Source organism: Rana temporaria, chromosome 5, assembly GCF_905171775.1.
Source record: "Rana temporaria chromosome 5, aRanTem1.1, whole genome shotgun sequence".
NCBI classification, from domain to species: Eukaryota; Metazoa; Chordata; class Amphibia; order Anura; family Ranidae; genus Rana; species Rana temporaria.
The window spans coordinates 134081956-134108638 of NC_053493.1; the positions used below are offsets into that span (position 1 = coordinate 134081956).

The 26683-nt window shown below is 42.1% G+C and overlaps 1 protein-coding gene across 2 annotated transcripts in view; it reads left to right on the forward strand.

Annotated features, from left to right (window-relative positions):
* Positions 1-26683, forward strand: part of EZH2 (enhancer of zeste 2 polycomb repressive complex 2 subunit) — a 67459-nt gene that overhangs the window by 7266 nt on the left and 33510 nt on the right. For both annotated transcript variants that reach the window (XM_040353151.1, XM_040353152.1), the window contains exons 2-4: positions 18709-18832; positions 23978-24106; positions 25941-26057. In XM_040353151.1, the coding sequence (XP_040209085.1) occupies positions 18716-18832; positions 23978-24106; positions 25941-26057 (363 nt within the window). In that variant the 5' untranslated portion in view covers positions 18709-18715. The remainder of the gene's footprint in view (positions 1-18708; positions 18833-23977; positions 24107-25940; positions 26058-26683) is intronic.

Below are 26683 nucleotides of genomic sequence, written 5' to 3' on the forward strand. Positions count from 1 at the left end.
CATCAAATTTCCTTAGAAAGTAATCAAGTCTCACTGCTTACCCCAATACATGATCCACCTGTGGTGTACATATAACATGCCAGTCTCTCTTATGGTGCCTAATATACTATTGCTGTAATTTTGAGTCCTCTCCATTCGATCACCAGTAATACCAAAAGTGATCAGTGTAAACAGGAGTAGAGAAGGTAAATCTCTCTAACATGGAAACAGGAGGCAATAATAATAATAATACAAAAAAAACTTTTGCCTTTTATTATTCCTTTCTCATAATAGAACATTGAAGAATCAGCCTATTGCCTATACGAAGATTATCCCCAGGGCTGTCAGAAGGTGACTATAGAGAAGGGGGGAGTGCAGGTTTTCAGTGCAGTGCTATGAACTGACTTCATTGTAAACAAAGCAAATTACCTAGATACATATTGGAGAGTGGAAGAGTGATTTTATTTATAAGGTGGTTCCTTTTTTGTTTGTTTTTCATGTAGTTGGTGCTGAAATAATAAAAATAAATGGAGTGCTTTATTAAGGTAACAAAGAAGGTGTGTAGTTTTCCACCAGACAAGTACTGGAGTTCCTCCAGTTAATTAACGTATAATAGGTGTGAACAGTAGCTTGTAAAGGTCATATTACAATGTCGGAAGCCAAGCATGGCATATGAACATAGTGATCCCAGCAGCTGTGGATCTATTCAGCAACAATCTTCAGCCCGAGAATTGGAAAGGACCATTGTGGACAGGATATCGGACTAACTGGCCAATTGTCTCACTCTGTAAACGGCAACAGAAAAATCATGTGACCGTTATCAGAGCCGAGCATTATACTGGGCTGACGTTTGAATTTTCAGTGCATAATACATGATAGTATGTGTTTGTTTATCCTGTAATGCTCTTTGTTCTAGTATTATGAAGTCAAAGCTTGCATGCTGAAAGAAAGAAAATAGATTAATTCTTTAGAGAAGTATGCTTAAATGATAAGTGCTATAGCCATTCAGTTCAGTCACTATTTGCTTAGGCAGGTTGTGGGGCTTGGTAGGTAGGCACTGTGGATGCAAAGAGGTTTACAGTATATCTAAATACAGAAACAAAGCGTTTAGTTGTTGTGCATTCATTTTCTTTAGGCCCCGTTCACACGAGCGGGCCGATCTGGTCCGCCTGTCCGTTTTTAGGTGAACCCGATCTGACCCTACATTCTTTTTTATGGAGCGGCGGATGTAAAGGGGATCCGTTCCTCTCCGTCTGGCCCTATCAGATCGGAGGGCAGTCAGGTGTAAGCAGATATGTGGTCCGTTTACATTCGGCTGCCCAGGCTGTGACGACTCTGCACGGAAACAAACCTGTCATCTGCCCGCTCCACTCAGCTGTTGGATCAACGGACAGATCCCCTGCCGAGAAAAGCAGATCCACCCCATGTCAAATGGGTCTTATTTGTTATTTTCACCCAATACACCTGGGAAATATGACACTTTGCACTCTCCAATTTTAGTAAATCAACCTTTCTGTCTCTGGGTAGCTACACTCAGTCCTCCAGTATTTCTATGGAAGGAGCTATGATAGCCACCCATGTTTGTTTGTTTTACTTTTATTACAGGTACTTGTATAGCACCGTCAATTTATGCAGTGCTTGAGATATATACTGTGTGTGTATATACAGTATTGTACATTCACATCAGTCCCTGCCCTCAAGGAGCTTACCATTTTTAAAGACTTTAAACACATCTTTGTTGTTCATCTCTGTTACATGGGGAGGTGGGATTAGTAGTTACACAAGACAAGATTGCTTTTGCAAGATAAGCAGGCATTTTCTGTGCTTACTAAAACGTTCTTGGCCTACAAAATGGAAACAAATGTAGCTACCACCTCTAGGGACTGGGAAGCTGCACTATCATGTTCCTGGGTTTAGGTTTTGCTTTAAATTTACTTTTTTTCCTGGCAATATATAGCCTGTCTTTTTTTTTTTTTTAAGCAGGCCTGTGTGTTCATTCTAGCCAAATGTTTGCGTACTGTAAAAAAAAATATATATATTTTTAAAGTAGAATTCCAGGCCAGTGAGCTAATGATGGAGCTCGCCCCTACTCTCTCTCTTCATTGGCTCCCTGACTTTGACAGCAGCGAGAGCCAATGGCGCTTTGCTGCTGTCTCAGCCAATGAGGAGAGATAGTCCCAGGTAGCCAAGTCTCTCATGCAAAATCGGTGGATCAAGATGGGACTCGGGTAAGTATTAGGGGGGCTTCTGCACACAGAAGGCTTTTTATCCTAATGCATAGAACGTTCCAAGCACTTTAAGACCTCTGGGAGGTTTTTCTTACTGTCTGTTTACCCTCTGGGAATAGTTACTCTTGCCTGTAGATATTTATCACCAGATCAATCGTTCCAGTTGGAAGGATTTCACTCTACTCGTGTGTTGGTGAAGATTGCTTTTCCCTGTCTGATCCAGTGACAGAGGCTACCAGGATAGAACTGAGAGTGAATCTCCGTAGTCGCCCTGTATAAAAGGAAACACTGCCACTTTGCTTCTTCTAGGTTTCATCAAGTATTTGATCCTTCGGGTGGGTTCAATACCCCCCTTGGTTCCTTCCGATGAATTGTACATTCTGTAGTGACCTACAGCATGCGGCAGAGGAGCTGGTATTCTACACAACCAGATTTGTAAAATATCTGCTGCAGTCTGAAGTAAAGTAAATTGGCCATTCTTCAACACATGGACTTATGGAAGTATATTGTCTCTCTTAAACGGGCATTCCATCCAAAAGTGGAACTTCCGTTTTAAGGAGTCCTTACCCCCTGACATGCTACATTTGGCATGTCATTTTGGGGGGGGGGGGGGGACATTTTTAACAGGTACCCAGCTCCCACTTCCGCTCGCGCCGCCTAGGCGATGCCTCCTCTCTCCCTCCCTGCAGTCTACTGGGACACGTCACAGGTCCTAGAAGATTGCTTGGCCATTCAGAACGCGCAGCGCGCACCTGGCTGTAAGCCGCAAGCTGTCACAGCCAGGTGCCCACACTAGTAAGGTGGGGAAGAGAACCGAGGCTTCGGGCGGCCGCATCGCTGGATGCTAGGACAGGGGAACGTGTTTTATAAAAGTCAGCAGCTACACTTTTTTGTAGCTGCTGACTTTTCATAAACGGAAAAATTAGTGGAACTCTGCTTTAAAATATTAGTGTGAGAACAAAAGATAGTTTAAGCACATATGTGCACTACGTTTTAAGCTGATTTTTGTGCCTAAATATGCAACATATGCAACACAGTTTGAAAAGTAATGTTCCTCCTTTTATGTGTGACATAGTAATATAGTTGCTATTGGACTAATACTGAAGGAGCCATGCATGGTGAATGAATGTTAACATCTAGGGCTTGAAACTTCATTAAAACATATGCAGCCTGTACCCTTAATCTTCAACCCCCTAATAGTTTCTGTTTCCTTCTTGGGACGGTCCCTTTGCCATTTTCTGGAAACCAAGGTTTGAGTTCTTTTTTTTTTTTTCTTCTTCACTTCAGTACACCATGCAGTGCGAACTGCAAAAGCATGAAGTATAGTACTGTAGTGTTTACCACAACCTTTGCACTTCTTCAACATTCATTTAAATTGCTTCTGTCTGCATTGCATATTTCTCAAGCACAAATGTGCTGTTGCTAGGCAGTAGTACTATTGTGTTCAGTTGTTACAGATTCTTGAAATTAATTGTATTTTCCTTTTACCTAATATACATATATATGTACGTACGTACGTACGTACACACACACACTGCATATTTTGTAATTTTATATGATTAAATAATGCATTTCCATGCAACCTACCAGTTACAATACTTTTTTTTTCTCTGCTATTTTGAAAAAGGAGAAGTTTATGTAAAAATAATGTATTGCCATTAAAATTCGCACCCAGCTATAATTTTCTAAAGCTGCCAAAAGAATTTCAAATTTCAACCAGGTAAAACTTTTTAGTTTGTATAAAGGATTTCTGAGAACCACAGAAGTCCGTACAGAGCTTGAACTAAAATTTCAGGTAGTACTTTGTATCCTTCTGCATTTCAATAAAAAGCTGAAGTGTAGAGTTTTTTTTTTTTTTTCAAAATGACATACTTGGTGCAGCAGTTTGTTTAAAAATTCAACCCCTTACTTTGATTTAAATCATCATTTTTAAAGAGCAACTGTCATCGCTGTCCCGCAGCGCCTCCTTTGACTCGCTGTTGACTCACAGACAGTCCCATTCACTTTAATGGGATGGCTGGTGATGCGGCAGTGACACAACAAGGTGAGGGATGTGGCAGCAGCAGGTGAGTGGATGCCCGCTAACAGGCACTGCCATGATGGATATGAAATGACAGGTCTTCTTTTAATGTAAGGACTCCTCCTTACATTGGAATCTTTAATATTTGCAAACAAAATGAAGGTTTCCTATTTAGAATAATAAGCTGGCAGGTTAGTAAAACAGCAATATCATAACCAAATCAATCATACAGTTTTTAGTGTACATAGATTTGCGAAACAATGGGATAAATGAATATTCCTGAAAATTGTGTGAATGCATCAATGCAGCACGTTATCTCAGCTTGCAGAGCTTAAATTCATTAAATGAGTTTACCAAAAATGTAAATATTGCAGAATATACAGCCTCATGCTACATAACTAAGCTCCATGTCATGCTGAATAATTATTAATGCATCTTAAATACATATATTTTTTTTTTTTTTTTTTTGATTTTGTACCCCAAAGGCATTTTTTATAAAACTTGGTTAATAAAAAAAAAAAAGTGTTATTGATTAATAATTTTTATCCACTCTGCCCTTACTACTTTTCTCCCTCCCTGCTCTACAGTGGGCATGATTATTACCTTGTATTACAATGGCAACCACTCCTCTTTGGGCTGCGTGATGTATTGCATCGCCTAATCTGCTCGTCTGTCTGTCAAAATCCCAACCTCTAAGGCCGGGTACACACGGACAAACATGTATGGTGAAAGCGGTCCGTCGGACCGTTTTCACCATACATGTCTGCCAGAGGGCTTCTGTACGATGGTTGTACACACCATCGTACAGAAGTCCGCGCGTAAACAATACGCGGGGCGTGTCCGCGGTGTCGCCGCGTCGATGACGCGGTGTCGCCGCGACAATGACGCGGCGACGTGGGCGGCCCGCCTTTAAAATGCTTCCACGCATGCGTCGAAGTCATTCGACGCATGCGAGGGACGGGCGGGCGCCTGGACATGTACGGTAGGTCTGTACTGACGACCGTACATGTCCGAGCGGGCAGGATTCCAGCGGACTGTTTTAAAACAAGTCCAGGAATATTTGTCTGCTGGGAAAAGGCCCGGCGGGCAAATGTTTGCTGGAATTCGGCCCGCTCGCGCCCACACACGACCAAACATGTCTGCTGAAACTGGCCTGCGGGCCAGTTTCAGCAGACATGTTTGGTCGTGAGTATGGGGCCTAAGTGTCCTGATTCAGGAGAAATATTTCAAAAAAGTAACACCTTAGATTTTAATGTCGGGTGCAAGGTAGCACTGTTTTAGGGTCTGTGCTACAATTTCTGCATTCCAGATGTGTGTAAACATACATATACACATGTTTATGTGTTCCCTCTTTTTCATGCATTCAAGTGTGTTTTCCATGTGCTTGGCTGGGTTCAAAATGCATTTCATAAAGAGAAACTGCAGCATATTCTACTTTTTTGTTGAGTGCACGGTTGTGAACTGGGGCTCTTGACAATTTACAGACATTGCCATTTTGCCCTGCATTTAAGTTCTGCTGCATTGGACGTAAAGCGCAGCAGGTTAGGGCTCCGTTCACATTTAGTGCGATTTAGGATGTGATTTGAGTCATGTAAAGAATTACATGACGATGCAAATCACATTGTTTTCAACAGTACCCGTTCACACCCATGTAACTCAGTATGATGTGATTTTGTAAAAGGTTCCTTTAGTGCGATTCCAGTGCAATTTTGGCCCCATAAAATATATAAAACCTCATCCAAGTTGAATCACAAAATCGCACTAAAAGTTGGGTCAGAATTGGTTTGCAGCCGCGGTAACTGAGCCTTGAAGTGATACTAGGGGTACTGATCACGCTGACTTTTTTTTTTTTGCTTTACTTTTTGATCAGCTTTTATTTTTAACCCCAGTTGCACACTCACCCCTGCTCCCAAAGCCATCTGGGATACTGGCATCACATATGCCAGGAGGCTGCAGGAGTATGACACATGGTTGGTGGACGGGGCTGGTGCACGTTATAGCGGGTAAGCGCTCTGAAGTGAACCTAAAGAAGCAGCCCACCAAGGTGGTGGTGCAAGACCCAAACTGTGACACCTGAGCAGTGGGTCACAGCAGGATAACCATGAACTCTCTTCACAGACGAGTATTTGAAGGTCAAGGGGCTTCCTGATTGGATACAGAGTTTTGGTAGTACAAAGATTGTTGTGTATGGTGAGCTTTGCGTTAATTTTTCCAAAGCTATGTTGCATGCCCCTACATTGGAAGGGACCATGCCTTTACTATATTAGTCATGGGTAAAAAGAACATGCCCCCCCCCCCCTAAGTACAGTGCAGTATATTCTGTGAGCACACCACACCCAGGTATTCCAATATCGGGGACAAACGTAACTTTTTAATGGCTTTTTATGTATCATCTTGTGACTGTTAGAGTAGCTGTGCTGTAAATCGGGAGTCTTGAGTTGTTAGTGATGTGTTTGCTGCTATTTGTGCTCATCCGTACCGGACCTTCCTGGTCTAGCCCCCCATATCCTGAATTTGTGGCGGTGGAATTGCTTTTCCACCGTTGCATATTTTATTAAATGTCTTCTACAGGAAAGTGGCAGAGCTATATATCATGAGATTATCGTGCTCATCTCAATTACCATTGTTACATTAGGATACAAATTGCTGACAAAAGCAAGTTCTCATGGAGTGTTTTGTCTGCGCCCTTGGTGTATTGAGAGGGATGTGTGCATTGATGTCACCAATGAAGGTTATATTTTTGACAGATTATCAATTTAGGCCGTGTAATACCTCATGGGTAATACATGCTAGACTGTTGTGGTTTCTCCATTTCCAGAGACAATGTATTCAGAACTGCTTGTAATGGATGTGTAATTTTTTGTATTTTTTTTGTCTGATCTTTCTTAGGAAAACTGTTTTAAAATACAGAATTTAAAGCACAAAAAAAAAAATCAACTTTGCGGATTTATCATGTAGATTTGTAGACCGTGGATTCCATTTTTTAAAATGGGGAATGGTAACAGACCAAAAAAATAAATGCACTGTCTAGAATAGCATCTACCGTATATGCCGAGTTTTTCAGCACTTTTTTTTTTTTACTTTTTTGTGTTGAAAATGCCCAGCTCGGCTTATACTCGAATCGTCTTTTTGCGCCTGATCTCCCGGACTTTGGGGACCCGGTACTGGCACACATGTAGCCCAACTCTTCCTCTATAAGTGTTGAAAGTTTGTTGGCCGGGGAGCACCGTTTTTTTTTTTTTTCAAAGCCGGGCACCAGTTCATAGACTCCCATGTTAAATGGTAATTTCTCTGTTGATTTTGGGGACCTGGTACCAGCCGGTCGTAGGTCCTCTGGACCCGGAACTTGGCACACATGTAGCCCCATTTCTCCTCTACAAGTGTGCAAAGTTTGATGTCTGGGAGACCTACGGCTGGGGAGCACTGATTTTTCTAAGCCGGGCACCCCTTCCATAGACTCCCATGTTAAAGTCAGTCTAGTCATGGGCACAGTGAGGCATGCAGATGGACACCCTAGGCTTATACTCGAGTCAATACGTTTTCCCTGTTTTTTTTTTGTGGTAAAATTGGGTGCTTCTGCTTACCGTATATTCGGGTCGGCTTATACTCAAGTATATACGGTAGTTCACTTTATATCATTATCAGAGCAGGATAAACCATTAGGCACAATTGACATGTGCCTATGGGTAGCTTTTCCCTGTATAATTATTGACCATACTTTTATTTATCATCAGTAGGAGCAATATTTTAAGTCATGTTTGTGCTGGGAAAACAAAGAAACTGTTCTCTGCAAAAAAAAAAGTAAGATGTGTTATTTGCATGGTATGCCTACGGGCTCCAGCAAAACTTGTACAAAGCAAATAAAGCTGAAATTGTACAGCACACATGAGCTACATAGTGCAAACTTCCACTGGAGCGCTGATTATTTAGGGGGAAAAACAGGGCTCTGTATCGAAGAGGCTGGTTGCCCAAGATTTGCCTAGTTCTGGGAGCTTGTGGCAGTTTGGCAGGTGGGACGGAGAAGGTCAGAGTAAGCATTGGATGCCTATAGGGCTTTTATCAAGAAAATGTGTTGCTGGAGTAACATGGTTGCTATGCATCAAGGTTTGCTAACCGATCTCTCTGTAAGTTGACATTGCAGAGAATTTTTTGTTTTCTAGTTTTAGGTAGGCTCAAGAGGGATTACAACCGCTTTCAGTTTTTTCCTTACACACGGGGCAGGCTCTGCCTGCTTATCTGGGAATTTGTCCACTAATATCCGCTGAGCAGGCGGATGGCTTGTCCGTGTCCACGCCGCTTATGCAGAGAGGACACAGACGCAGTCTGCTCTTCTCTATGGTGCGATTGGATATAAACAGTACGTTTCCATCTGATCTGCCAGACGGATGCGGAACGGATCCCCATCTATCTGTTTTCAGCATACAAGATTGGACCGGATGTTGGTCAGTGTCCATGAACACATGTCTGTTGACATCCACCACTCCATAAAGGAGTCTGCCTGAAAAACTGACAGGCTGACCCGATCTGTCTGCCCATGTGAAAGGGCCCTTAATTGGGAAATCAGTTTTCTCTTAGTGACTGTTCTCACTAGGACAGAAAGTGAAAAAGGAAATGCAAAATGTGAAGCCTGCCATACACACAGATTTTTTTCAACAGATTCCTCCATGAATGCTAAGAATCGTGGATGAACGAAAAACCCACTGCAATTTATTGTGCTCTTTTAGCTTTAGAGTTGTGATCAGAGTAGGTAGTGAGGGGAAATTTACCACTATTTCCCACTGTTTATATAGGCCTCTTTCACACGGGTGCCTCCGCTAAGCATAATCCACTTGCCCGGCGGGGATCTCCACGCTGAGCAGGCGGATGGCAGGTCTGCGTCCGCTCGGCTATGCAGAACGACAGGGACACGGACCTACTCTATGGGGTAATCGGATAGAAACGGATTGTCTGTCCCTTCCTATCCGATCCACCGGCGGATAGGGAATAGGACCACCATCCGTCTGTTTTTGGCAGTCCGGATCGAATCAGATGGCGGTGGGTGTCATCGGACATGTGCCGCTCCATAGCTGAAGTGTTAGATTCTCTGCGCTGTTAGCATGGATGGAGTAATCTGTTAGAAATCTATGGTTGTAGGGCCAGCTTTATAATGTATAAATGAAATGTGTTTTTGGGTAATTATGCTGGCTTCTGTTGTCTGACTCACTGAGCTGGAACACGTATGCCGATCACAAAATTAGAGGTCCTAATGGTTAGGAAGTTTGACAGTGGCAGCCTCCCTACTTCACTGACAGATATTGTAATGTAAAATGTGGGAAAGGCTTAGATCATGTAATGTTGTCTATTCCTAGTTTGGTAGTTTCCCCAGCTTACAGTATTCCTGCCAGAGGGAACACTTCAGTAGTATCACATTTCCAATTGACGCGCAAGGCTCCATTCACACTCTAAAGTCGCACAATTTCCAGTGCGACTTTGATTACGATGTTACATTCAATGGACCTAAGTGCCATCAAAAGTTGTAGCAAAGTAGGGCAGACACTTTTTTTTCAAAATGGCTGCAACTTTAAGTTGCACGGATCTGAACAGGGGCCATTGAAAAGAATGGCTGCGACTTGTCATGTTCAAAGTCGCATGACAAACCGCACAAGTGTAAATGGAGCCTAAACTGCAGTGCTGAACCAGATCATTTCTAAGAAGTATTTACATATAATGCAGGTAGGGATGCACAGATGTGGGCTGAAGAATGGATTGACAATTCTGTGGGGACCCCTAAATGAGAGGCAGGTGTTGATTATATTGAGGGGCCTATAAATAGAATCTATATGGATACAATTACATGTAATTGGTCTCCTGTTACCTAGACCCTCTACACCCTCTAGAGCACGCTACGAAATGGTTCTATACGGGGAGGTGTTCCTTTTACATGCAGTGAACGTATTTTGTGCCGTTTGCAGTTATACTGTGGAGTTGATTTGCTAAAACTCTGATGCAGCTGTGCATAGAAATAATAAATGCGCCGATTGCTTTCTGTACAGAGCTGTACCAGATTTTGCACACTCCAGTTTAACCACTTAAGGACCGAGGCTCTTTCAGAGATTTGGTGTTAAAAAAAAACTTTTTTTTTTGCTAGAAAATTACTTGGAACCCCCCAAAAAATTTTTCCCTAACACCCTAGAGAATAAAATGGCGGTCATTGCAATACTTGTTGTCACACCGTATTTGCGCAGCGGTCTTGGACCCCTTTCACACTGAGGAGTTTTTCAGGCGGTAAAGCGCTAAAAAATATCGCTGCTATACCGCCTGAAAAACTCCTGCCCAACAACCTCAATGTAAAAGCCGGAGGGCTTTCACACTGAGGCAATGCGCTGGCAGGAGAGAAAAAAATCTCCTGTCAGCAGCATCTTTGGAGCGGTGAGAGGAGCGGCATGTATACCGCTCCCTTCCATTTAAAACAATGGGAAACCGCGGCAATACTTATTTTTGAATTAAAAAATAAGACAAGAGAAAGTTGGCACTTTTTTTTTTTTTTTATATATAAAGCGACGTATTCCTGCGGTGGGTGGTCTGTAAGTGGTTAAGTAGATCAATGTGTGTGTGATAGATAGAGATGTATATAATATATTGTGTGTGTGTAAAATTTGTTGCCCAAGTCATCTTTCAGGACGGCATACATGAGATGTCTCAATCCATCGGGAAACAACTCCCGCAACACTTGGAACAACTTCTGGCAGCTTCCTCTCTTAGGACAGCTGAAAGGCTGGAGCTTGCTCCCTGGTGGGTTTTTTGGGAGGGTGACTTCTGACAGCTTCTACTCTTAAACTGGCTATACACTAGTGTAATATGACTGGCCTCAGGTGATAAATGATGATGAACCAAATCCTCCCACATAAGCTGTACCTTTTTATCTGCAGCCCTATTTCCTATACAGTACAGCATTGCAAAGTACACAGATCAGGTGATATTTGTTAGTTTCTAGGGTGGGGGTCTGACCACACACACATTGCACTGCGGAGAGTTGAGTGTAATCTGACGCATGAGTGGATGGCATGGACACACCCCCATCTACACAGTCTCATAGGGATACGTGCACATCTGAGACTGTCAATCTACTGCTGTGTTTGCCTGGTGCCTGGGAAAACACGGTGATATATATATATATATATATATATATATATATATATATATATATATATATATATATATATATATATATATATATATATATATATAAAGGCAATTGCACACTATGTGAGGATATGTTTTATACATTTTTCATTTTAGAGGTTTACAACCACTTTAAAGTAGAATTCTAGGATAAACCTGATCTTAAAAACGTTCCCCCTCTTAACACCTATGCTGACCAACCTGTGTAAGAAAGATCTATAGAATTATTTTTAGGCAGGGCCGGTCTCATGATCTCCTGTGTCAGCCAGCACAGCTGCATGGGAGAGGAGAAAGTGCTTGACAATGGCTGGAAGCGGTGATGTCACCCATAGATGGCTATCGCTCATTTTGTTGTTGACGCTCCCTCCTCTCCCCTGCAGCTGCCATTGGCTGACAAAGGGAATCTGGATCGAGTGACCGGGCCGGAGCAGGCTAAAAATAGGTAAGCATTTATCTTTCTTGCAAATGTCAGCATAGTTTAGGAGAGGAGAGGGAGTACTTTTAAGATTTGTTGGGTAAATCCTGGAATTCTGCGTTCTTCTGGTGTGAGGCCTATATATACTTCTGCACCGCACTACAGTTGGTAGATCATATTGTTTGGATGCAGTTGCCTGGGGGGTCATGGAGTTGTTACAATTTACAGGATCTGCAGTTTATTTACATTCAAGTGCTATCATTTTACATGCATTAACCATGTGAAGCAATATTGGATATTTACTACCAGAATTCTTTGCTTTTCCGCAAATGATTGTATGAAATATATTGGCTACGCATCTGCAAACCTTTGGTATATGACTGTCGCACCTCGCAATGGTTTCATCTTTTTAATGAAGGTTATTCTGTGAGATGATTTACCTGGGGCGATTGCAGAGTTCTATGAATTTACAGATGTACTAAGTGCACTGAACAAAATATTGCTTGATGGGGAGGGCATAATGCAGTGATTGTGTCTCGTTAGGTATTCTAGCTTCCTCTGCTCGATATTTTATTACCATCTGCAAAGTTAGCACAGCAGAATGTGGTACAATATATGTTTGGCCTTTTATAGCTGAAATTCAATTCCTTTAGGCATCATGCACACTGGGCTCTTCTGAATGCCTTTTGTCTTGGCAGGAGAAAATCGCCTATGTGTGTATGAACGCATAGGCAAACACGGGGGCATTTAGCGGTAGAAGGGAGGTCCATTTTTATTTTTTTTATTTTTTTGAGCTGCAGTGATCATAAACCCCTAATATTTAAAGTACAATTTGTATAATGCAAGACTTCTATCGCAAAGTGGTCACATTTCCTACTCCTGAAATAAAGCTATTACAAACCTGGACAATTGAAACCGAGCATATAATATTAATAATAATAATAAAAAAAAGAATAAGCAGAAGCTACCTTCAGTAAAAACTCCATGTTAAAATGATCAGTAGATTCCGATGTAGGCATCCGTTACATGTAACCTGTTTATTTGCCTTCTGTTGGGCCACCAGCCTTGGTATATATGTGATAAGGTGAACTTAAAGGGGTTGTAAAGGTACAATTTTGTTTTCTTTTCCTAAATAGCTCCTTTACCTTAGTGCAGTCCTCCTTCACTTACCTCATCTTTCAATTTTGCTTTTAAATGTCCTTATTTCTTCTGAGAAATCCTAATTTCCTGTTTTTCTGTCTGTAACTCCACACCGTAATGCGAGGCTTTCTCCCTGGTGTGGAGTGTCGTGCTCGACCCCTCTCTTGGAATACAGGAGAGTCAGGACGCTCTCTACAGATAAAGGAACTGTGTGTTAGTGGGCGTCCTGACTCTCCTGTAGTCCAAAGGAGGGGGCGAGCACGACACTCCCCACCAGGGAGAAAGCCTTGCATTACTGTGTGGCGTTACAGACAGAAGAACAGGAAGTGAGGATTTCTCAGAAGAAATAAGGACATTTAAAAGCAAAATGGAAGGATGAGGTAAGTGAAGGAGGACTGCACTAAGGTACAGGAAGCTATTTAGGGGGAAAAAATTGTACCTTTACAACCCCTTTAAAGTAACATTTAACCTTCATTATTATTATTATTTTTTATGTAAACAAAATTGTTTATACTTACCTGCTCTGTGCAATGGTTTTTCACAGAGCAGCCCTGATCCTCCTTTTTTGGGTTCCCCCGCCAGCCCCTCCTCTTCAAGTGTCCCCATGGAAAGTGGCTTTTCATGGGGGCACCCATGCAGGCTCGCTCCCGAGCTGCCCTGCCTGCTTCTATTGACACAAACCGGGCAACTCGGCTCTGACCCCTGCTCCCTCAGCAATTTGATTGACAGCCGCGGGAAGCATTGCTATCAATCTGCCCAATGAGGAGGGAGATGGTGGCGAGCTGCTGCTCTTGTACATGTCCCTGGGTCGGATCGGGTTCAGGTAAGTATTGGGGGTGGGGGGGGGGGGTCGGTCTTTTAATGCATAAAGGTAAAAAAAACTTGCTGATGCCTCAGAACCACTTTAAGCATTTGGTTCTCCTATGTTTTTTTTTTTTTTTTTTTTTGTGGGGGGGCGCATCATTGGACATTGCAAATGGATGCAAATGAGACCAGTGTGCATGTGGAGTAAAACGCATATCTATTTACATAATACCATATTGATATTTAATAAAAGGTTTTTCTACTACAAAAATGTGTAGGCATCACATATCTTTTAAAGGACATTGAAGAATAAAACTGGCACACACATATCGTGGAATTTCAAGGCTGATAGTGTGGGAAAGGAGAAACGACATGGTTTTTGTGAGCGTTGCCTTGATTTTATCTGAAAAGCTCTTGGGAGTCTCATAATACATGCAGCTGGAAGTTTTTACCTCTTAGTATCTGTATTAGTTTGGATTTTCTTGTTGCTGAATTGCGTTTTTCTTGGTTTCTGGGAAATGTGGATATATTGAGCTTTGATATAGGTAAATGCTTTAATTTAGCCTCGGTTCACATCTATGTGATGCGGGAAACACAGCGAATCCTGTGCGTTTCCAGCACCACATCACAATTGCACTCCATTCATGTGATCCGCTCCAGGAGTCAATGTTGGGATAACAACAACTCAAAATTGGTTTGCAAAACGCAGTACTGGATCCAATTCCAGTGCAGCAAAATAAAGGTGCATGTACGTTTTTCTGCGGGTGCAGTGCGATTTGAGCCATGCAAAATCGAATGAGCTTAAATCACGCTGCAAAAGATTGCATTTGATTTGAACAAGAATGTGGTGCGATTCATGCCCAACCTAGGCTGAAATTACCTGTGTAGTGATTGTGTCATTTGAGAAGTAAATGGATATTTTCACTTGGAATTAACTTAAAATACCCCTTTCTTTTGGTTTAAATGCTGCTCCAGGCCTTCCAGTGCTTGAATAGATGAGCAACGGCCATGCTGTTCGTCACAAGACTGCAGTCAACTATTTTTTTTTTTTTTTTTTACATTTGGTTACATTTTCAAGACGGGCTCACAGTTCTGTTATAAGCATTACTGATACACAAAGGTTTAGCAAGATTTTAGGCAAAAAAAACTGAAAAGACAACAATCGTTAGGTTTCCCCCAGATTGTTTGCAGACTCTTTCTTAACATTTTGCTAAACCTTTGTGTATCGGTCTTGCTTTGACTGAGAACAATGGAACACCCAGAAAGCTTAGTGGAAATTTGAAAAACGGATCACAAATCGTATTTAAACTGTGGCGTTTCAAGTGCATTAATATCTCTAGAATCTCTGGGTTGAGGACTGCTCCTTACTAGGTCCGGTTGGTTATAGGACATGGAGGTCACACTGGTGCCTATTTAGCCGAACATTCATATGTTGACACCCTACACCAGTGGTTCCTGAAACTGCGGCCCAAGGACCAAATTTGGCCCTTTATTTGCCTTTTTTTCAGCCCTTGAGGCACTATTCCTTCCACTGACACCAATGATGGGGTACTGTTCTTGCTACTAATATCAATGATGGGGCACTATTCCTCTTACTCACCACGTTTTTCTTATATTTCACTGACCACCAAGCCTGAGACATTGTAGAATCCTATTGATGCTGGAGCATTTTTTATTCTCACTGGCCACAGTCTGGTCAACCTAAAGTCTGACAAGCAGTAAATTGGTCCTTTTTGTTTAGGAAGTTTGGAGACCCCTGCCCTACACAATCACTGTAGTAGGATAGTGGAGATAAAAGAGGTTGATGGAACACTGTCTGATATATATCTATCTATATATATCAATCTCTCTATAGATATACAGTAGAACCTCGGATTACGAGCATAATCCGTTCCAGGAGAATGCTAGTAATCCAAAGTACTCGCATATCAAAGCGAGTTTTTCCCATTGAAGATGCAGCTTCTTTCAGGCGCTTTACAGGTGCTTTTTTTAATGCTAAAGCGCATGAAAACGCCCCAGTGTGAAAGATGTCTAAAGGCCAAGTCCGACCTTTTCAAAAATAAATGAATGCACCAATTTCAATTGAAAACAGTAAAAAAAATAAAATAATTTTCTTCACATTGGAGCCTGGAAAGCTTTGCAACCATGATCCGCTCTGACTCCTGCAGAATTGTTTCTGTTGGTCCTTACTAAGTGGACTGAAGTATGGGGATGTATTTAGATCCTCCTGAGTGTCTATCACAGTAGAAGATGGGACTTCACTGGGTCTGTTGGGTTTTATTGCTATGGGTGGTCCCACTGGAAGTAGTGTAGAGGAAACTCCATTAAAAAAAACATGTTGATATTGACACTGACAGTATATCACACAGCCTCAGCCTGGGAACTTTGATAAATGGCATAATTTTGATACTTATATTTTGAAAAGGGTACAAACCCCGTGGCCTTGCTAGTACCAGCACTGGATTGGCTGAGCAGGTTGCAAACCAGGTGTGTCATTTTTGCTATACAGTAAAACCTTGGATTGCGAGCATAATTCGTTCCAGAAACATGCTTGTAATCCAAAGCACTTGTATATCAAAGCATTTTTTTTACAGGGTATAAAAGAGAAGAGAGGCGGCTCTAAGTGTAGCAATATGTTTCTAAATGTTGTACCTTCATTACATGTAACCATATTGCTACACTTAGAGGCTCCTCTCTTTTTTTTTATACTCAGTTGTGACATGACACTACTCTTATATCAAGACATCGCTTGTATATCAAGGCGAAATTTATTAAAACATTTTGCTTGTCTTGCAAAACGCTCTCAAACCAAGTTACTCTCAAACCAAGGTTTTACTGCATTTGCAAAGGTATCCATGAAATAGATGAATGAAAACCCTCATCTGTATTGTTTTTTAAATGATGGATAACATTTAATTATGGAATGGCTGTGAAATCTGTGCACTTTACTGTTGCTTGACAACAACAAATCTTCCTGGTAACATGATTAAAAGTGCTCATTGTCTGAACATCATTTTTAACTGTCGCATTTTCTTTGTAAAAAAAAAAAAAAAAAGTGTATTGAGAAGTGTTTTTGCTGAAGGTCATATGCACATCGTGCCTTGGCTCTTCTCTGTACATTGTTTCATAATATAAAATAAGAACTTGTCAAATAAAAGCTACTTAGAAAACCCTTTTTTGCTGGATAAACGCCTATTTACTTGGTATCTGATCTTGGAAGGTCAGTTCACCATAAACTACGATGTGTTGTGCTCAGGTGCTGGGAGCCTGGAGCAGGTAGCTTTTGATGCAGTGCTACCGGAACAAAAGGGGACATTTCTTCCGAAGGCCCTCTTTGCATTAACTCTTCAACCCTCATGCTAAGTGAAGGTTCTCCGTACAGGAAATGAATGATCCATTGAGGTACACCAGAAGTCTTATAGGCAGATTCAGAAAGATTTAGGCCGGCGTATCAGTAGATACGCCGGCCTAAGTCAGAATCTGCGCCAACGCAAATTTAAGCGTATTCTGGTAACCAGATACGCTTAAATTAGGCTAAGATACGAGCAGCGTAAGTGTCTTACACCGTCGTATCTTAAAGTGTAATTTTTAGGCTGGCCGCTAGGTGGCGCTTTCATTGCGGTCGGCGTAGAATATGTAAATCACTAGATACACCGATTCACGAACGTACGCCTGGCCGACGCTGTACAGATACGCCGTTTACGTAAGGCATTTTCAGGCGTATAGTTATTCCATCAAATAGCTGGACTAGTAATGTTAAGTATGGCCGTCGTTCCCGCGTCGATATTTGAAAATTTTACGTTGTTTGTGTAAGTCGTCCGTGAATAGGGCTGGACGTAATTTACGTCCACGTTGAAACCAATAGGTCCCTGCGGCGTACTTTGCCGCAATGCACACTGAGATATTTACACGGACGGCGCATGCGCCGTTCCTAAAAAACGTCAATCAGGTCAACCCATAATAACATAAAACACGCCCCCTCGCCCTAATTTGAATTAGGCGCGCTTACGCCCGCCGCATTTACGCTACACCGCCGTAACTTAGCAGGCAAGTACTTTGTGAATACAGTACTTGCCTTGCTAACTTGCGGTGGCGTAGTGTAAATACGATACAAGCCATTAGCCAGGAAGTAAGAGCGAATCCCTTGGGGACCCCCCAGGTCACCAGAACTAGTGTCCTCTATTACTTTTCTGGGAACAACCCAAAATGTGGGTTTTTCTTTTTTACTTTTATTGGCAAAGGTAAACAGGACAAATGGAGAGATTGAATCTCCCTAACGGGGGGGCACAGAAGGCAATAAAACCTTGACAGGTGTTGTCAAAAACTAGGGGGGGGGGGATTGTTTCTTTACTTGATTTGAGTTTCCATAGCACCAGAAAATGTACCTGTAGATTTTCCTTGATGCAGCAGAACACTGCACAATAGTGCATTCCATGCATTAGGGGCCAATTCAAAATGAATTGCAACACAGTGCAAATGCACCAAAACACGGTAATGGGAAGAGACCCTAAAGGTAGAACAAATGAATGGGTCACTCAGCAAAATGGCATATGCTAAATTGCTACCAATCCATAAGCCATTGCTTTGTGACTTCTGCCAAGTGAATTTGGATTGGGTGCTGTGCAAAGTTGCATTTCTAATTTCCAGTTGAGAACACGATCTCTGTTAAACAAGGCTGTAGCTGTACCTCCAAGTGATGTGTCTGCGTTACAATCTATTGCCAATCTAGCAAAATGAAAAAATCTGTTTTGAGAACCCAGCCATCTACATGTGGCATTGAGATGTGCTACATTATATGGGCATCTGATATTGCTACTAATGTTGCATGGTTAGCATGTGTCCTTACTTAGTATAAAAATTGTTGTATAACTTTGGAAATCTGATGTCCTAAATATATTGCGTTGGGTGTTTATTCTGCTTGTGTGTATGTATGTCATGAGTGTTTTTTTTTATCTCTGTAGGATAATCATGGGCCAGACGGGTAAGAAATCTGAGAAGGGACCAGTATGCTGGAGGAAGCGGGTGAAGTCGGAGTACATGCGCTTGCGGCAGCTCAAGCGGTTTAGACGAGCGGATGAAGTAAAGGTACATACATAAAAGTGGAATAGATGTATAAAATTACATTACGACAGTGTTTGACCTCGTTACTGTAACCCACGTCACAGGTAGTTTTTCTAAGCTCCTACGAATGCATTTAAACTATATGGGAACCGCAACTGTGATTGGATAAGAATTTGAGCTGGTTTAAAGTTTTGAGTTCCAGAGGGTTAATTTTCTACCTGTTTTCGACTGTGCATTAAATTCACACCAATATTAATATTTTTACAGTGCCTTGAAGTATTCATACCTTTTTGAAATTTTCTACATTTTGGCATGTTGCAACTAAAAACGTAAATGTATTTTAGTATTTTTTTTTTTTTTAACAAATATCTGAAAAGTGTGGCGTGCATTTGTATTCATCAGGGCGGCCGATGGCCGATATATGATGCCGATATTTTAGGCCGATTTTTTTTTTTTGGGCAGGTGCCACTAATTGCCACTGGCAGGTTGCACTGGATGGAACCAATTGGCACTAGTAGATGGCACTGATTGGCAGGTGGCACTGGCAGGTGGCACTAGTTAGCATTGGCAGGTGGCACTGGTTGGTACTGGTAGATGTCACTAATTGGCAGGTGGCACTGGATGACAATAGTTAGCGCTGGCACATGGCACTGGATGGCATTGGCGAGTGGAACTGAATGGCACTAGCAGGTGGCACTGGTTAGTACTGATTGGCAGGTGACACTAATTGGCACTGGCAGGTGGCAATAGTTAGCGCTGGCGGTTGGCACTGGCAGGTGGCACTGGATGGCCTTGGCAGGTGGCACTGGATGCCACTGGCAGGTGGCACTGGATGGCACTGGATGGCATTGACAGGTGGCACTGGATGTCACTAGTTGGCACTGGATGGCATTGGCAGGTGGCACTGGATGGCGTTGGCAGGTGGCACTGGATGGCATTGGCACTGGATGGCATTGACAGGTGGCACTAGTTGGCACTGGCAGGTGGCACTTGTTGGCAGGTGGCACTGGATGACATTGGCAGGTGGCACTAGTTGGCATTGGCAGGTGGCACTGGATGGCATTGGCAGGTGGCACTGGATGGCATTGGCAAGTGGCACTGGATGACACTGGCTGGTTGGCATTAGCAGATGGCACTGGCAGGTTTCACAGCACATAATGTAGCTGTGTGAAACTCACTCTCTCTCTCCATACAGTTTCACATGGTGCTGCAGAGAGAGAGAGGAGCTCAGATTTATTGTGATGTTGGAGGTGGGCGGGACCCAGGTGGGCAGGCCCCAGCAGCTATATCCAGCCAATGATCTCATCCCATTGGCTGGTGTTGGACAGCTGAGTCCCGCCCACCCCGACATCAGACCGTGCTAGTGACAGCTCCCTTCTCTGTTTCACACATACGGCACTGCTCTGCACACAGTGTGGAGAAGGGAGGGGGAACCCCATGTTTCTCCTTCCTTCTCCACACTCTGCTGATGCAGATGTGCTAAATATCGGCCACATTTGAATAATAATCGGCCGATGCCGATTTCTCCAAAATGACCGAATATCGGCCGGCCGATATATCGGTCGACCATTGATCTAAACCATTCCATTGTAGCTCTCTGTATGTTTAGGGTTGTTGTCCAGCTAGAAGGTGACCCTCCATCCCAGTCTCAAGTCTTTTGCAGACTCTAACAGGTTTTCTTCTAAGATTGTCCTGTATTTGGCACCATCCATCTTCCCATCAATTCTCAGCAGCTTCCTTGTCCCTCTGAAGAAAAGCATCTCCACAACATGATGCTGCCACCACCATGTTTTACGATGGGAATGGTGTGTTCAGGGCGATGTACGGTGTTAGTTTTCCACCACACATATGGCGTTTTGCTTTTAGGCCAAAAAAGTTCAATTTTGGTCTCGTCTGACTAGAACACCTTCTTCCACATGTTTGCTGTCTTGCATTGCTTCTCGGAAACTGCAAATAGGACTTCTTATGACTTTCTTTCAACAATTGCTTTCTTCTTGCCACCCCTCCATAAAGGCCAGATTTGTGGAGTGTAAGACGAATAGTTGTCCTGTGGACAGATTCTCCCACCTGAGCTGTGGATCTCTGCAGTTCCTCCAGAGTTACCATGGGCCTCTTGGCTGCTTCTCTGATTAATGCTCTCCTTGCCCGGTCTGTCAGTTTAGGTGGACGGCCATGTCTTGGTAGGTTTGCAGTTGTGCCATACTCTTTCCATTTTCAGATGATGGATTGAACAGTGCTCCATAAGATGTTCAAGGCTTGGGATATATTATTATTATTATTTTTTAATAAACTAACCCTTCTCCACAACTTTATCCCTAACCTGTCTGGTGTGTTCCTTGGCCTTCATGATGCTGTTTGTTCACTAGGTTCTCTAACAAACCTCTGAGGGCTTCACAGAACCGCTGTATTTATACTGAGATTAAATTACACACAGGTGGACTCTATTTACTAATTAGGTGACTTCTAAAGGCAATTGGTTCCACTGGATTTTAATTAGGGGTATCGGGGCAAAGGGGGCTGAATACAAATGCACGCCACACTTTTAAGATATTAATTTCTTAAAACATTCTGAAAAACATTTATAATTTCCTTCCACTTCACAATTATGTGCCACTTTGTGTTGGTCTATCACATAAAATACATTTACGTTTTTGGTTGCAACATGACAAAATGTGAAAAATGTCAAGGGGGTATAAATAATTTTTCAAGGCACTGTATATAGAAATATGTTTTGTCACCTTTTGCTTTTACAAAATACAGGTGTCCCTGATGGGGTTCTTCACGGAGCCTCACTAGTCCTGACTTTTGGACTGGTTTCAGCTCCACCAAACTGTGGACCTAAATGGAAAATAACCTTACAATCCCTGTCCCCGCAGCTTCCCCTGGACACCTCCTCACTTGGAGTATCTGGGTCTAGTCCAGGACAGGTCTCAGGCCAGGGTTTTCCTTCCAGCAAAAGGTTTCCGGTTCAAGCTCTGCCGTTCAGAAGTTGTCTAACGCTCTGCTTCTACACAAGAGTCTTGGATTCACCCAATTTCATTCCAGACATTTGCATATCAACATTCTGTCATTGTGGGACAAGAAAGTCCTGTCTCTCTGGACAGCTCAAATAGCTTGACACCAAGGACCTCGCTATTCCTGGCTTGGTGGCTCAGAATCTGGCTTTGGACTCGGGGAATTATTTTGGAATATTTTAGCGCTAGAGGCAAACCTGACGAGCTGAGAAGGTGTCCTGGGCACCTTGTCAGTGTAGGAGGCTTAGCCATCGGGGTTGCCTGATTTCTTGATAAGCATGCCAAAGCTTGGGTTAATTGGCTTCCCTTGAGCATTGCACCAACCTGTTAGAGGGTCATCAAAATGATATCGGTTGCACAACACCACAGCGGTGGCATATATCAATCATTAGGGAGGAACCAGAAGTGTCACTGTGGCCAAAGAGGTAAACAGAACCCTGAACCAGGCCGAAATTCATGTTCCAGCCTTGTCAGCCATGTACAATCCAGACCAGTTGGGTAGGCAAATTTCTTCAGCCATTCAGCGCCTTTATTTTAAGTGAGTGGTCCTTACACCTGTGTTGCAGATGGGGGGGGGGGGGTGCTGCAAAGGTTTGCATCCAGGTACATGGTTCCCCTTGTGGAAGCAGTGGATACTCTGGTGACTATATGGGATCAACACACCTTGATCTGTGCATTTTAGGGCTGCAATTAACGATTATTTTCATAATCAATTAGTTGGCCAATTTATTGTTTTGATCGGTTTGTAGCCTTTAAAAAAAAAGTGTGGCCATACAACAACGTCTTCTTTAAAAAAAAAAAAATTAAGAACAATTCGTTAGATTTTCTAATAGTCACTGGGGTCAAATCGACGTTTGTTTTCAACCACAGTGACGGGAAAGTTTAGAAATCATAAAAAATTTCTTGGTCAAAAGATTTTTCAGACAGTGTATGTGGTTTTCGTTCAGAAATTACATTCATTTTAAGAGTCCATTCACACCTGAGCGACAGGCGCGTTCGGCGGTAGCGGCGTATTTTGCAGCGATGATGAAACTTTCATTTTTTTTTTTTTTTTCAAAAGTCTTCCCATTGCTGTCAATGGGAAAACGCCACTGTCGCCTGAAAAAAAGGGTCCGGGACTTTTTTTCAGGCGACAGGCGTTCGGCGTCTATGAGATGTGAACCATCTCCATAGACAGCAATGGGAATTCTCCCCTCTAGCGGCAGAAGCGTCCGGCGTCGGGCGTTTTGTCGCTCAGGTGTGAATGCAGCCTAAAACGAAATGTTAAAAGCAAGTGAAAAAAGCATTCTTTCATTCAGCGAATGTTCAAAGATTTTTCGTATTCATAAAATGTTAAAGCGGTGGTTCCCCTAAAAATAAAATGTTGACATCGCATTTAGCAAATAAATTACAGTTAGAATCGGGTTGTTTTATTTAAAAAATACCTCCGTATGTATCGTTTCCATTATTCGGTCCCACCGCCACTTCCGGGTACGATGCAGGCGGTGGGCGTTCCTAATTGATTGACAGGCATCCGAACGACGCATCCATCGCGTCACGAGATGCCGGAAAAAGCCGAACGTCGGTGCGCATGCGCCGTATAGAGCCGCACCGACGTTCGGCTTTTTTCGGCATCTCGTGACGCGATGGATGCGTCGTTCGGATGCCTGTCAATCAATTAGGAACGCCCACCACCTGCATCGTACCCGGAAGTGGCGGTGGGACCGAATAATGGAAACGATACGTACGGAGGTATTTTTTAAATAAAACAACCCGATTCTAACTGTAATTTATTTGCTAAATGCGATGTCAACATTTTATTTTTAGGGGAACCACCGCTTTAACTGTAGTGATTATTTGCTCTTTTTGTACTATAAGGGCTAAATTTCGTTTTTTTTTTTAACCCATTATGTTACTGCCCGATTATTCGATTATGAAAATGGTAATTTTTGTAGGTGTATGAAACGTGCATGTCTTATTTAATATTGGCAAACATTCAGCATTTTTTCAGACTTCTAGAAAACTGGTGGTTTGGTACTACACTTGCCCATCATCTTGGCTTTATGCATTTTCTTATAAGAGTTGTTCTGAAACGTCTGTAATGCTTATAAAAAATAAGATGTTATTGCTATTTGTCTGTTGCTACTTATTCATTTTCAAACACTGTTTTTTGCAGAGTATGTTTAATTCAAATCGGCAAAAAATTCTGGAGCGAACTGAAATTTTAAACCAGGAATGGAAGCAAAGAAGAATTCAGCCTGTGCACATTATGACCTCAGTCAGCTCTCTTCGAGGAACAAGAGAGGTTTGTGTTTAGACTTTCTGATATTACTTGGCCCCCTATTGTGATTTTTTAATCATTTTGTTCTTGTTTTTATTTTATTTTTTATTATTATTTGGTTTTAAAGCGGTAGTAAAGTCCACTTTGTGATTTTTACCTAAAGGTGAGTCTATAATAAGCCTTATCTGTAAGTAAGATGAATATCTCCTACACGGCCGCCGTTTTGGAGATATTCACATTTGGATGCAGCCGGTGACGTCCCCTAGTGCATGCGCTCTGAAGCTTCAGCATACTGTGCCGGGTTTTCAGAGCACCACACGCGCAGGAGTGACGTCGGAGTGCGTGAACGCGGAAGGAAGACTGAGGGAGTAGTGAAAAACGTGCCACTGGAAGGCTTCATTTTAAGGTAAGTATTTCATTCATATGTATTCGTATGCATCGCATACTAATACATTATGCAATTGTCCTACAGGGGAAAGTTGTTGTTGTTTGTTTTTATTACTGCAACAGTTTACAACTGTGAATTTCTGTGAAGAAAAAGGATGAATTTTATGTCAGAGATCCTTTTTATTACTGTTTGAATCCTCAAAATTGACCTGTTTTTGCCTAAGTCGTCTCCTCTGACCTAACAGCATTGGATGCTTTTAATGTCCTACATCTCCTTTCTATTCTGCACACTTATTGATTAGTGGTCTGTGATGGGTCGTGCTGCTGTAAAAAATATACTATATGTCTCTGCTACCTAGAAGCTTTCCATGTTGATTGGCCAAGTTGGCTCCTGGTTTCTTAAATGACTTCAATACTGACATGACCCTGCATATATATGTAAATGTGACTTTTAGGCTCTCTTGCTACAACCATGATTTCAACTCCTAAACGCAGACCATGGCAGCTTAATTGAAACCTGAAATATAACACTCTGGAGTGGAAAAAAAGGTATAATATCTGTCCTGCTCCTTCACACATCTAAACTACTAGACCAACTTAAAGTTTAACACATTGCACACAAAAAAAAAAAAAACATTCCCTAAAAAAAAAAAATTTTTTTATTTTTTTTTACACAAGAACATGCAGTCTACAACTTTCAATGCTTCTGGCTCCTGCTCTTTCAGTGCTGCTTCTCTGAACTTGCAGTCCTCACAGGAAAGGGAAACAAGGGAAAATCCTAGTTATAGATACTGGATAGTTACCGTGTTTCCCAGAAAATAAGCCCTACTCTGAAAGTAAGACCTAGTGCGATTATCAGGGCGGGCTGCAATATAAGCCCTATGCCAAAAAAAAGCCCTATCAAAGTTCACTAAAAAACCTGTAATCCATTACTGTATACTGGTGCAGTGTCTCCGTTTATTACGGTTTAATATATAATGTTTTACAGCCACTGGAGCCCCTTCCTATTCGGTGTATTTCATCCTCTCCTCCCCGCTAACGTCAGCGGGTGTGTAGGCAGAGCTATGGAAATCTCAGAGCTGGATGAAGAAAAATTCAAATCTTTTGGAAAATAAACGCTTCCATATATGTATATTTAGCTGTTTGTCTGGAGTTTAGATTTTATTTATTGTCTTTTAATGACCAAGATCATCATACATTTTATCACACAAATATGAAGTCCTGTACTGATCATTTCCTAATGTGACGTGTCCTAATGACGTCTTAGTGGGGTCTAATCCTTACCATTTTCTAATTGCCTTAAAACATGAACTCCGGCATTTTCTTTATGATAGATGGCGAAAAAAGGCCAAAACTTGTCATGTTTTTGTTACAGCCTACTTAAAGAAAGGTGTGTTTATTGCTTCTCAGTTGCCTAGATTTCCCCTCCCATAGATGCAGGATGTTTATCCTCTTTCTTTTTTTCTTTTAGTGCTCTGTGACTTGTGATTTTGACTTCCCTAAACAAGTTATCCCACTGAAAACCCTCAATGCTGTAGCCTCTGTGCCTATTATGTACTCTTGGTCTCCCCTTCAACAGAATTTTATGGTAAGTAATTCTGGATTGCAATTATATTGACAGCTCTTTAAAGTATAACTAAAGGCAAAACTTTTCATTTAGTTTTGGATAGAGTGGAAAGGGATTACAACACCTGTCAGTTTCTATTGCTGTTGTGTCCCCCTTTAAAATAGAAGTATGGGAATTTTTATTAATTTTTTTTTCCCCATTCATACTTACCTAGGTGGATGCAGCATCTGTCCAATGCTGCACCTGTCCCCCTGTTACCTCTACACTGAAAACCGAGTGATTTTTCACAGCTCTGTGAGCAGAGAGTCAGTCACAGCTCTCTGCTCATCTCCCTCCATGCTCATTAGAGAGCTGAGCTTTAGAGGGGGCGAAGCAGGACGTCTCAGGCTCCCAGTGGTTTGAAAAACAAACTGCACTCCTGTGACCCATGGGAGATACCAGCCAAACAAGCTTTGGTTGGCCTTTTCCTTTTAAGGTTCACCCTCTCTATTAGTCTTGTGTACCATAATTGAAAGTGAAAGTAATCAAAGATCTCAAATTTTGGGTTGTCCCCAGAAAAGTAATAGAGGGGAGATCTTCTAATGTAGTTCTGGTGAAATGGGGGTACCCATGAGTTCCCTTAATTTTCAGGGATTTACCCTCAATTC